General features: G+C 40.0%; 1 protein-coding gene across 1 annotated transcript; it reads left to right on the top strand.

Annotated features, from left to right (window-relative positions):
- The first annotated feature begins 6,747 nt into the window (after window positions 1–6,747).
- LOC115782475 (uncharacterized) lies at window positions 6,748–8,707 on the top strand. Its single transcript, XM_030732651.1, has 4 exons — window positions 6,748–6,854; window positions 6,932–6,982; window positions 7,963–8,157; window positions 8,286–8,707. The coding sequence occupies exons 1-4, from the start codon at window positions 6,806–6,808 to the stop codon at window positions 8,705–8,707; spliced, it is 717 nt and encodes a 238-aa protein (XP_030588511.1). The 5' UTR covers window positions 6,748–6,805.
- Window positions 8,708–13,142: the final 4,435 nt, after the last annotated feature.

Raw genomic sequence — 13,142 nt, 5'->3', positions numbered from 1 at the left:
ATTATGTTTCCATGTAAGTAGAGAATCACAGCAGGATTCATCAGGCAATGGGAATATTTTCTTCAGTCAGTGCTCCTGTGGTAGAATAATATGACAGCTTTAATTGGACCCTGTGAGCAAAAAAGGAAGTAAATTAATGTTATTCCTAATTCTGATTTAGGCACAATGCCACTTCAAATGACATGGACAATACTGTCATGATAAGTCTCCAATATGCTTGGAGTTAATTGAATTAGATTAAATCTATATAATGCAAAATCACAACAAATGGTCATCTCAAGGTGCTTTATATTGTAAGGTAAAGACCCTACAATAGTGAGCAAGCAGTGGGAAAGAAACCTCCAGCAGCAGCAGGCTCAGGGAGGGGCAGTCATCTGCTGAGGGGAGAGAGACAGAGATTAATAATAACTAATGATTAAATGCAGAGTGGGGTAGACATCATCCAGGCCTTTATGTCTTTAAGGCATTCCCTCAGTTTAACTAATTGATGTGTGTCATCTGGCTTCATGAGTATCATCTGCATAACAATGAAAATTGATGCAATGCTTTCTAATAATGGTGTGTTGGATCAGGGACACATCTAAAATCTGCAGGACATTGGGCCACGAGGCCTGGATTTGAGAATCACTGTCTTACAGACACTTAACATACAAACTTGTCACAATGTGACACCAGGGCAAAACTGAGATTAACAGGAGACTAAAAGAATAAATTCTAAGCAATATACCCACAAAAGGCACAACAAACTGAGAACAGATGCTCAAGATTCCAAGAGTGTGAAAAGAATTGGAGGTCATTCCTCCTAATCATGCCCCTCCAGTCTCACTGTGTTTACCCACGAGCACCGAAGTCTCCCAGCAGGATGATGGAGTCACCAGATAGTTAGGGCTGGATCAGGTGAGCCTGAACCCTCAGTTTTGCTGCTATAGGCCTAGGCTGCTGGGGGGGTTCCCATGATGCACTGGGTGTTTCTTTTTCATTTCATTTCTATTTATTTATAGGTGCTAAAAGCTGTATATGCTGGCAGGTACTGTAGGAGAGAATCAGCACATAATTAGCATTCTTCCATGCAAACAGCTCTCCCACAGACCACAGCCTTCTCAGAAGCATCTCCCTCCATGTCCACAGTGTGAACTTGTCCTCTCAGAGACAATAATGGACCAAAGATATTTTGCAACTGCTAGCATTAAAAAAAAAACTTAGAAATAACTTGTTTGTATTTTCCTCAGCTGTAGGAGGACGTTGTTACTTTTCTGTTTCACTGCTCACTGACGCACATCATTTGTGTTACACTGACACTCTGTCACCTTTTAATGTGTGAAATGAGAGCCTTCCTCTTACCTGCAGACAAGAAAAAACATCTCTGACGTCCGCTGTGCTGCACGTTCCCTCTGCAAATTCCAACTAGACGACGCAGTTCTCAGTATTTCAATCCACTGTTTTCCTGTTTGAAAGAGTTCTAAAGACCTTTTTAATCACAGTACACTGGTTGGATGTACTTGATAGTGTTGATACTGTACGACCTCAGAAGACTGAAAACGTTTTTGAAATATCCATTCGGGGGATTAATAACAACTGATATCTACTAGAGTAGAAACTCACTAAGTCAATTTAATTTACATCCAGCATCGTCATCCAGTACGACCCGTCAAACTGAATGAAATAAACCAAGACAAAACCACACGTTATCTCAGTCATGCTGGCTTTATTTTTCATGTGAATCTTTCTCAGTGCACACAATATATCTGCAGAAATATTCAACAAAGAAGCCCTGCACGTTACACACATCCTCCAAAGTACCGGGAACAGTTTGCAGGACTCTCTTTGGAAGCATTACGTCTTTGCAACATGTGCAGCGACCGCCTTTACCTCCCACTGTGCAACACTTAGTTCTGATCAATAAGTCACAGAACTTTGTGTGACCCTGTAATAATTCTGTTGCAGTAGTCGTGTGGAAGTCTTGCGGTCCAAACATTTCTATGGCTTGAATGAGTTCCTGCTTTGTGCCGGGCTCGGCACACCTGTCTGCAGGTGGAAGGACGGTCATGCAGCTTTGACCGCAGGCAGCAGAAGCAGGATGATGGGAGTTCCATATTAATGCCAATGACATGTTTAATCTTTAGTACGCAGCTTTTAAAATAATTTTATAATCAATACAAATGCAGTCCGAAGCTACGTTTATGGAACTTCCAACAAGAGAATGAAAAGAGAGACAGCACTGCTCAGCGCAGCGCTGCTGTTAGTTTTACTTTTTCATCCTGTTTAGTTATTAGATTGGACTGAAATGAATTAATGAAGAGAACGTTTGCATGGAATAGTTTGGGTGGAAAATGTCTGAAAGGTCAGACTAAAAATGTATCCTTCTATTTTAGATTTTCGAAACTTGCTCCACCATTTATTGTAACTATATTTCAGCTCATGAAAAAACTTCTGCATTAAAACATTTGTGAGCCACAGAAATCAAAGTTTTGTGAAGAAAGCGCCATCTGTTGGTGACACTCTGCAACTGAGGGAAAGGCGAGTGTTCATGGTGGAAAGTAGATACGCCCCGGGGGAAGGAGGGGGGGGCTTTCTGAGGCTTTTTTTTTTCATAATAATACAATAAACAAACAAAACACAAAAGTAGCAAAGAAAAACAAACCAAAAAAATTTACATATATATATATATATACATATACACACACACACACATATATATGTATATATACATACATATACATACACACATATATAAATAAAAGTAAATAAAAATTATAAATTATAAAAATTATAACAGTCCAGTATTTACAAGTTGTTTTATATATACATCCATAGCACACAGCAATGTCCTTATTAAATATAATATTTCAGGAAGATGCCTTCTGAGTTCTCAGGTACTCCACCACGCAACTAAACTTCTCTGTAAAAAGGTCATTTTGATGGTTAGTATGGAACCTTAGCTTTTCCAAAGAAATGTAATCTGATATAAAAGATTTCCATAAATGTATTGAAGGGGGTTCATCTCCCACCCATTTGGTCATAACAGCCTTCCAGCCTAACATAAGCAAAAAATGTACAATATCCTTATGTGATCTTAGTGATTCAGGGATAAATCCCAATAAACATAATATTGGATTAGGCTGTAGTTGCTGCTTGATTATCACACTGACCTCAGCGCATATTTTTTGCCAAAACTGTTGAACCTTTTCACATTCCCAAAGATAGTGAAATCTTGTTCCTAACGTAGTCTTACATTTTGGGCAGTTTGGTGAGGCTCCTGTTGTGTATTTACTATACATATGCGGGGATATATAGACATTTTGTAAGATATTATATTGCATTTCTCTGAATCTGTTACATATGGATATTTTTGAGGGTAAAATTAAAATTTCCTCCCATTTTCCATGTCTATTGTTGGTTTCAGATGTATCTCCCATGATTTCCTTAGAAATGATAGTCTGTCTGTATTGAGTTGTTGCAGCTTGGCATAAAATTTGGATACAAAGTGATCTTGTTTAAGACTATAAAGAAGAGTCTTTTCTAATAAGTTAAAGTCCTCTGGGCAATTGAGAGTACCCATCCATCCATCCATCCATCCATCCATCCATTCTCTTCCGCTTATCCGGGGCCGGGTCACGGGGGCAGGAGCCTAAGCAGAGAAGCCCAGGCTTCCCTCTCCTCAGCCACCTCCTCCAGCTCATCTGGAGGGACCCCAAGGCGTTCCCAGGCCAGCCGAGAGATATAATCTCCGGCTGAGGACCATGGCCTCAGACTTAGAGGTGCTGATTCTCATGCCGGCCGCTTCACACTCGGCTGCGAACCGTTCCACTTCGAGCTGGAGGCCACCCCCTGATGAAGCCAACAGAACCGCATCATCTGCAAAGAGCAGAGTTGAGACTCTGAGGCCACCAAGGAAGAAGCCTTCCACCACCTGGCTATGCCTAGAAATTCTTGAATACCCATTTTAATATATGTATAGTGTCTGAGCTGAAGGTATTTATAAAATTCCTTTGTTTGCAGTTTATATGCGGTCTGTAAGGATTCGAATGTTTTGAATTTTCCCCTATGCCAAAGATCATACATATGCTAAATTCCCGCTTCATACCAATTCTGAAAATTAGATCCACTGCCCCCTCCGGCTAAATCAGGATTAGCCATCAGTGTTGTTAAACAATTTAGTTTATGTTTAGCATCAAATAATTTCCGTAGAGAAATCCAGGTATTACACACATTAGTAATTAGGAAATTGTCTTTCACTATAGTTGGTAATTCTCTCCAGCGTTTATCAAGTAAGTTAATAGGAGAGTGTGGTTTGGAGAAAGTTGCTTCAATCTCAAACCATGGTGGTTTAGGTTGAGCGGTTGCCCATATTGAAATAATTCTAGCTTGCATTGAGGTTATATAGTTTGTAATGTTAGGCAGGCCCCATCCTCCTTGTTCTTTGGGTAATTGTAGAACATCAAGTTTAATCTTAGGTTTCCTGCCAGCTCATATAGAGTCAGATAAAGCTTTGTTTATGTCTTTAATGTTGTTTCTCTTCAGAGATATGAAAAGCATAGATAAAGGATAATTTTGGGAAGAATTATCATCTTGATGAGACTGATTCTGCAAAGAAAGGATACAGGAAGCCTCTTCAAGCCCACCATCCTAGCCTTAATATGTTTTATCATGGGGTTAATGTTTTCAGCATAATGTTGACTAATTTGGGGTGTTTTAAACCCCAGATATGTAAATCCTCTGGGTGCCCAGCAAAAAGGTTTTACAAACCAAGAGGCATAATTTCAGATTTTGTAAAATTAACCTAGAAATTTGACCAAATTCTTTCACACAACTAATTAGTTCAGGTATTGAGTTTGATGTGTCTGTTAATGTCTAAAGAATATCAGCCGTGTGCAATAGAATTTTATGCGTTGTTGTCCCTATAACTGCTCCTTGAATAGTAGAGGATTGCCGGATAGCAATTGCGAATGGTTCTATTACTAAGGAAAACAGCAGAGGTGATAATGTGATCTTTGAGCTGTACCTCTATTAAGCTGAAATTGAGAAGAAATTTAACCATTTGTTAAGACTGAAGCTACAGGCATTTTATAGAAAAGCTGAACCCATCTAACAAAACCAGACTGAAAGCCAAATCTTTCCAGCACGTCAAACATGTAATTTTGCTCAACACCATCGAATGCTTTTTCTGCATCCATCGTTACTATAGCGCTTGGAATTTAATAAAAAAATTAAGGTAATGAATAATATTAATTAAACGTCTTGTGTTATTGCTGTTATTTCTGAGGCATTTTTTAGTGGCTGCATCTGTCCATGAACTGGAGGAAACAGCTCACTGCAGCTCACTTTCCTGGCTGAGCCTTGGCCTCAGACTTGCCTCATCCCAGCTCCTCCATAACCAGCTGCAACGTCTCCGCCTCCTGCAGAACAGTGTGCCAGATAATTCACAACAGTCTCCGTGAGACAATAAAAACACAATATTAGCTGTGTGTGTGTGTGTGTGTGTGTGTGTGTGTGTGTGTGTGTGTGTGTGTGTGTGTGTGTGTGTGTGTGTGTGTGTGTGTGTGTGTGTGTAAAAATGTATTTGAATTTTTTATTGTGTGTAGGAGTGCTAATTTTGCTCATTTTAGTGCAAAGTGGATCGATATGTGTATTCTTTACTGAGGTATTCATTATTTGTCTCACTCAGTGGTACCCGTGCATGTGTGTGCGCACTCTTTCATAACACAGATATTATGAAACAGTGTGTGCACAGCCCCAGCCTCACCTGCCGCTCGGTAACTGCCTGTGTTGCATACAGGATCTCCATTAAGGAACACACAACTGACTGAGGGTGACCTGATACCAGTACAGTAGAGGTCATTTAAAATGTATTTTACTTCAGTATTTATGTGGATGTCTGCATTTTTTATACAGGGTTTTACTTGTTGTCCTGCTGTCCTCTCCTTCAAGTTAAAAGTAGCTTCCTACAGTACAGCCTGTTACAGCTTGATGCCCTCATACAGGCAAAGGCACTGTGGCAATGCAAATGACAGATTTTTAATTGACACTAGTCCACTCTTATGGAGCAGCAAGAGCACTTTTACACTCCAAGCCATATTCACCCATTCAAACATTCATATAACACTACTCTGCACACTGTTGAATCTCTTTAACAATGTCCAGAATCCAAAATCCCAGAATCCAAGGTCAGCCATTAACCCACAATGTGAAACACTTCAAAAAGGGGAAGGCACACAGAGCGGGCAGGGAACACAGACGATGACACAACAATGAACAGAAGAAAACTGACGGTTTAAATAAAAACACAGTAATTAGGGAGAGTGAAGACAGCAGGGAAGAACAGGTGAAACAGGAAGTGACCAACCATGATGCAAAGAGGCAGACACACTGGAGAAAACAGACACAAGAGACTCTACACAACAAGGGAGGAGCACTGAGGTAAAACACAGGGAGGACTAAACTCTAAAGCTTCTGGGAACTTAAGAATACATGAAACAATAAGCCAGGACCACGACACTGTCAGCGCTCCCTCATTCAACTCTCCCCTGATATGGGAATTCCTGTGACCATCAGTTGATGTGGAAGTATTGCTCTAACAGCACAATATTGACTCAGAGGAAATTTTGTAACATGTTCTCTTCAGGGGTTTCAGGGGTTTCACAGTTCCACAGTGATGAGTTGAAACACACTGACTTGGCCAACAGGCCTGACAAAGAAATGGGAGGCTAACATCTTCACTTTCTTACATTACGCGTCCCCGTTTCAGCCGGACAGCAACTCTCAGGAAGATCTCTGCAGCAGATCACAGCGCTCGTCTGCAGGCACAATGGCAGGAAGTTCCCTCAGCTTCACTTTATGTAACTGGCTTTGTGCAGGTACGTGTACTGAAGTATTAAGACTAAGTAAGACAATGAAGAACTGGATTTGCTGACAGTGATTTATAATCCTGTAGGATTCACCGTTCTCCTTTTGATTGCCTTTCCTGTCGCCCAGCTCACTGTGGGTAAGTGAGCCACTGTTAGAGAAGCTCAGGCACATTGAATCATAAGGTAGCAGTATGGTTTTACTGTTTATGCATGGTTTGTTATTTTTAACCAAATCAGCACCAACTTGTATCAGAAGTGTTTTACTCTGTAATCTTATACATGTACAATAATCTGTGACAAAGAGCTGGATGGACCCACTGACTAGGATTAGTTATCTGTGGATGTTTGTGATGTAGCTTTAGAAGTACAAACCAATATTACCATATTATATTACTATATTAAAAATAATAAATAATAAAATCATGTAAAAACGTAACTTCACTCTTCACAGTGCTATTTTAGTGTTACAGTAATGTCCTTAATGTCCTTCTGAGTGAGAGTGCTGCTGTTTTTATGCATGATGTCATCATAAGTTTGTGATGATCACACTGAGAACGGCTCCATTTGAGCTCAGATCAGCGCCCAGACAGCAGGATCAAACTTCAGAGGAAATCACTGATATGAATCTGAGTTCTTTTGTCTTGTTGATGGACATTTTCTGGATAATCAGTCTTCACTTTTAAAATAGCTTTTGCACAAATCTGTGAATGCAGCCAAGCCTTTATTTTCAAGCAGCTGAAGCACAGATTCATTCATTCAATGGTTTTCATTTTACTGTCAGGCTACAGAGGACAGGCCACACTAAGTTGTATTGGTGTGCATGTTAGCTCAGACAGGCGATGAGTGATGGATGGAAGCTTAGTCTGAGCCTTATCTGCTGAAAACAAAAATATGTTTCATATAAATCAGATTTAAAGTCTTTAAAATTAATTATACCTCTTAAAATGTTTCTATAAATCATGTGCTCAGAAATCAAATGAAATGTACATTTTAATAATTTCAAGCTGATTCTTTCGGCCTCAGACTTTAATAAGAAAGGAATAAATTGCTATGCATCAGATAAAAATGTAAAAATTCACGCCTGTTGTGCAAATGCCTCTGTTGTCATTGTAAACAGGTGTAGTGTACATGGATGAGTGTCCAGCAGCACCAGCTGTCCCAGTGTACATGATGGTTTGTGGGATATCAGCCCTGCTGCTGATGGGCCTGTTAGCTTTGCCAAGGATCCTCTTCCCAGCAGCAGAAGGTCACACAGTCTGGGCGCTGGGGATCCTGAGCCTGATCCTGTTCATCTTCATCTGGTTCTTCTATGGTAAATCATTTCTTCATCATTCTGAAAATAATGCTGCATGTTTGTTACATTTATATATTATACACTTGTGCATTTCAGAGATTATAATCTTTAAGGTAAATGCATTCATTGTCTCACTCCATTCTCAGGTAGTTACCAGATTTATTCGATATATCCACCCAACTATGATAAGAACATCACCGGCTCAGTCAGCTCAGCTGACCTCATCTATACTCCCACTGCCCCTCACAGCAAACACCTGCTCACCACAGACAACCAGAGCCTTCCAAACCTCAACCACACCTGGATTATCAGCAGCAACCAGACTTTCAGGAAGCTGATTCACAGCTCTTTCCTCAGCAGCTTTAACAGGAAAATGGAAGGGGAGCAGCCACAGGCCGCACAAATACGTCCTTTCGTGGCTGAAAAGGCTTACTGCCACAGAAATATGTACCTGTTTGCTTTCTGGACCACAACACTGACCTATGCACTCGCAGCAAACACCTTGCTGATTGTCCTCTGCCTGCTTGCTTTCACTAAATTTGTAGAATATATCACTACCAGGATTTAATGTCAGAGACGCTGAACCGTCACATTACAAAGAAAAGAAAACGTTACACTGCACTGGTAAACTGTACAACAATACACAAAACTGAAAACAAAGCTATTCAAAGGATTCTTTTGGCTCAATGAGGCAGAATAATACATTTTCACTTGGTTACAAAACCATACACTTCACACACTTTGAGAAATACAACTGAAATAGTTCCTCTTCAGAGTTCAGAGACAGGATTGGGAAACAGAGTGGAAGTGATTACAGAAAACAAAAGAAAATCATCAATAGCCCACCGCACAGTTCCAGTGTGACCTCAGTGCAACAAGAAAATTAATGTTTTCTTCATTATTGTAGGGTCTTTACCCACAATACAAAGTGCCTTGAGGTGACAGCTTGTTGTGATTTGGCGCTATATAAATAAAATTGAATTGAAAAATTGAATTGAATTCATCTGGTAATAATGCACATTATTATTATTATTATTATTATTATTATTATTATTATTATTATTATTATTATTATTATTATTATTATTATTATTATTATTATTATTATTATTACATTTGTTTGTAAGCACCTTCAAACACCCAAGGACACTTTACAGCAGAAAAACAAAACAACAATCACAGAATTCTTAGGAGGACCTTAGACAGTATATTGAAATAAACACACGCAGCACAGAACATATTCAAACTGTTTGGGAGGCCTTTAAGGCGTCTTTGAGGGGTAAACTTATAGCATATGATTCAAGGGAAAAAAGTAAAGTCTATATAAAATTCAAGAATTGGAAAGAGAAATCAGACTGAAAGAAAATAATCTAGCTAAGCACTATGATGATTTACTATTTGTGGGTTTAAATTTCAATTAAATGAAATTTCTAACAAAAAAGTGGAATATTCCCTGTTCCAGTTAAAAAATTCATTTTATGAGGAAGGGGAAAAAAAGGAGGACTTCTTGAATATGATCCCTGCCATTAAACATGGAGACACTGTAGTAACCTCAGCAAAAGACATAAACAGTGTGTTTAAACACATCCACACTGTCTGATGAGACAAAGCAGAGGGACAGCGAAGTTTTCCTTTCTAAACTCAGTTTACCCAGGTTATCTCAGGAGGTGGAGGTGGAAATTAGAAAGGTAATCTCAGTGATGAAGGTGGGGAAATCCCCTGGATGTGATGGTATTCCCTCAGAATTTTATGAGGAGTATATAGACATATATATATATATATACAGACATTCTTGCCCCAGTATTGCAAAAAATTTTATCAGGAGATTTTTGAGAGAGGACAGCTTCCTCCTACTTTTAACGAAGCACTGATATCCTTGATTCCACAAAAGGTAATGACAGCACGGACCCATCAAATTACAGGCCAATCAGCTTATTAAACGTGGACTGTAAAATACTAACTAAGGTGTTGGCAGTGCATTTGCAACAAGTCCTCCCCAGTATTATACATCCAAATCAGACAGGCTTTATGGAAAACCGTTCTTCCTCTGATAACATTAGAAAACTGTTACACTTGATGTGGCTGAGCCAGTCAAAGGATGAGCTGCCATCTCCTTAGATGTGGAGAAGGCGTTTGATAAAGCTGAATGGGGCTTTCTCTCCTCAGTTCTAGGTTTGGTGGACCACTTTTTACTAAGTGGGTTAAAATACTTTATAAAGAACCAAAGGCTGCAGTCATAACTAATGGCATTATCTTATCCTTCTTTAGTTCATCGTGTGGGACCCGTCAGGGTGGTTCTCTCAGCCCCTTCTTGTTCGTTATGTTCACTGAAACTCTGGCAGTGAGCATTAGGATAAATAAGGACATTAAAGGGATATTATGGGGCCAACAAGGGCACAAACTGCTTCTTTATTTTAGCACTTATGGCTCATCTTCTTACATCATTGCCTCATTTAATGGACACTATACCGTCCTATTCAAAATTTCAGGGTACGCAATAAATTGGACTAAGTCTGAGGCCATGCCATTATCTTCTTTTTGTCATTCACATAAGGTAAAAAATTTTAAATTCAAGTGGACACCTGAAGGCATGCAATATCTAGGGATTCGACTCAGTAGGGATTTGGCAGATTTACCTTTACTAAACTTTAACCTGGTGCTGTCCAGTGGGAGAAGATGAAACTAACAGTGATGATCACTGCCCCTCAGTTTAACCATGTGGTAATGATGCTTCCTATTACAGTTCCACTCGACATCTTTAAAAGGTATGAAAATCTGATTAAACATTTCCTGTGGGGAGGTAAAAGAGCAAGAATAAAACTAGAAAAATTGTATGCTCCTACAGAAAAGGGTGGTCTAGCACTTCCTGATTCCCAGCTTTGTTATTGTCATTTGAGATGGCTAAATTAGTCAAACGCTGGGAAGAATGTGAGAACGGGCAAGAATGGTAAAACACTGAAACTGATGTTTGTTCGCCGTTTGACCCCAAACACAAATGATCTCAAAAGATCAATACAACAAACCCAGTTTATATTCATTCTTGCAAAGTCTGGTCAAAGGTATACAAACTGTTAAAGCTTTCACATCAGGTGGAGAAATATGGCATAACCCTGATATATGTATTGATCAAACACTTGTGTTTTGGAAGCAGTGGCATGTTTCAGAGATGAAAGTATGCAGTCCAAGTAATATTATTGACATGGGAGTGAAAAGACTCTTAGGCTGAGGGGAGGGGGAAACTGAGGAGCTGTCAATGGTGAGGGAGAAACTGTCGATTTTGGATAGAATGGATTTTTTTCCCATGTGAAAGAACTCAGTTTTACTGCTGTTTAATTTAAGAAAGTTTGTGGCGAACCAAGATTTGATTTCAAGCAGGTGCAGAGGGAGGAGGGTGGCAGTGACGAGTTAGGTTTGGTGGATAAACAGAGCTGGGACATACCAGATCTGGTGCTTGGTCATGGTATACTTTGCAAGGATACCTAAACTTAAATATGCTTATGTCAGCTGTTTAAAGGCGCCATAAGGACTGTGGTGAATGAGACTTGTGGACAACACTAGTGTTTTATGTTGTATATGTACAGTATCAGTCAAAGGTTTGGACCCACTCACTCTGGGCGAGTGTGTCCAAACTTTTGACTGATACTGTATATTATTTATCATGTAGAGCTTGCATTTTATGTTGTATTTGTTTGAACGTTTAGCCTGAGGTGGCTGTTGTTGATTTGAATTGAATGATTTCAGTTTGTGTGGCTGCTACCTTGGCCGAGTGTCCTTTGTGAAAGAGATTTGATCTCAATGGGACGTCCTGGTTAAATAAATTAAATGGTTAAAGCTGGAAACCACCAAAAGCATTTGCTGATGTAGGCATTGTCCTATTAAACGCTTGATTTTGTGAACCGAAGGAGCATGAGGACACTTCTTCATTGGCTCTTGAAAGTTCTGCAAAGATGCTTGTAATGAATCTTTCTCTGGAAAGCAGCTCAACAGGTGGCCATGACCTGCAGCAAAGACTTTCCCTCCTTTATGACAAACATGCAAAAGCCGATGATGACAACTAATTTTAAGTTTATAATAATAACTTAGATATATAAATCTAAGTTATTATTATAGAAACCTTCATTTATACTCTTTCCAAAAGAGTATAAAAAAAGTAAATGGACAAAAAGGTTAGAGGTTAGAGGTGAGTTTTCAAAAGACTCCAGTGATGGGGTGTTGCAAAGCTCAGAAGAGAGAGAGAGAGTTCAGAGGGTGGGGGCTGCCACACTGAAGGCTTTGTCCCCAAAGGTATGGAGGTTGGTGCGAGGGACAGAAAGCTGACCCGTGGCTGAGGGTCATCGTGTCCAAGACTGTCTGTATGGATGAAGGAGGTTGGACAAATACTGAGGGGGCCGGGCACTGAGGGATTCATAAGTGAGAAGAAGGATCTTGCAAGTAGTGTATGACTTGGCTGGGAGGCAGAGGAGATTTATAAGGGTGGGGGTGACATGTTGCCAGATAGTGCTTATTAAAAGCCAGGCAGCTGAGTTCTGGCCATACTGGATTGCTGTCGCTTCCCCTTTGTTATAATCCCACTAACAGCTGACTGTGGAATATTTAGTAGTGAGGAAATTTCAGGCCTGGACTTGTTGCACAGTTGGCATCCTATGACTGAGCTCCTGAGAGCGACCCATTCTTTCACTAATGTTTGTAGAAGCAGTCTGCATGCCTAGGTGCTGGTTTATACACCTGTGGCCATGGAAGGGACTGGAACTGTTGGCAGTATAGTGGATGTTGCTGGAGTTGGGTGGCTGCTGCTCTTTCCAAGGTTTTACTGAGGAAAGGAAGTTTGGAGATTGGCCAGTAGTTGTTAAGGTCGTCAGAGTCTAGACCTGGATCCTTGAGGATTGGAGTCACTGAGGCAGTTTTGAAGCTGGAGGGTACCACTCCTGACCCCCAGAGAAGAGCTGATGATGTCAACTATGAGGGGGGATTCAATAGTAACTTTAGCGACCTCCGATTGGTGT

This window comes from Archocentrus centrarchus, chromosome 7 (genome assembly GCF_007364275.1).
Source record: "Archocentrus centrarchus isolate MPI-CPG fArcCen1 chromosome 7, fArcCen1, whole genome shotgun sequence".
NCBI classification, from domain to species: Eukaryota; Metazoa; Chordata; class Actinopteri; order Cichliformes; family Cichlidae; genus Archocentrus; species Archocentrus centrarchus.
This window is presented reverse-complemented; position numbering and strand designations above follow the sequence as displayed.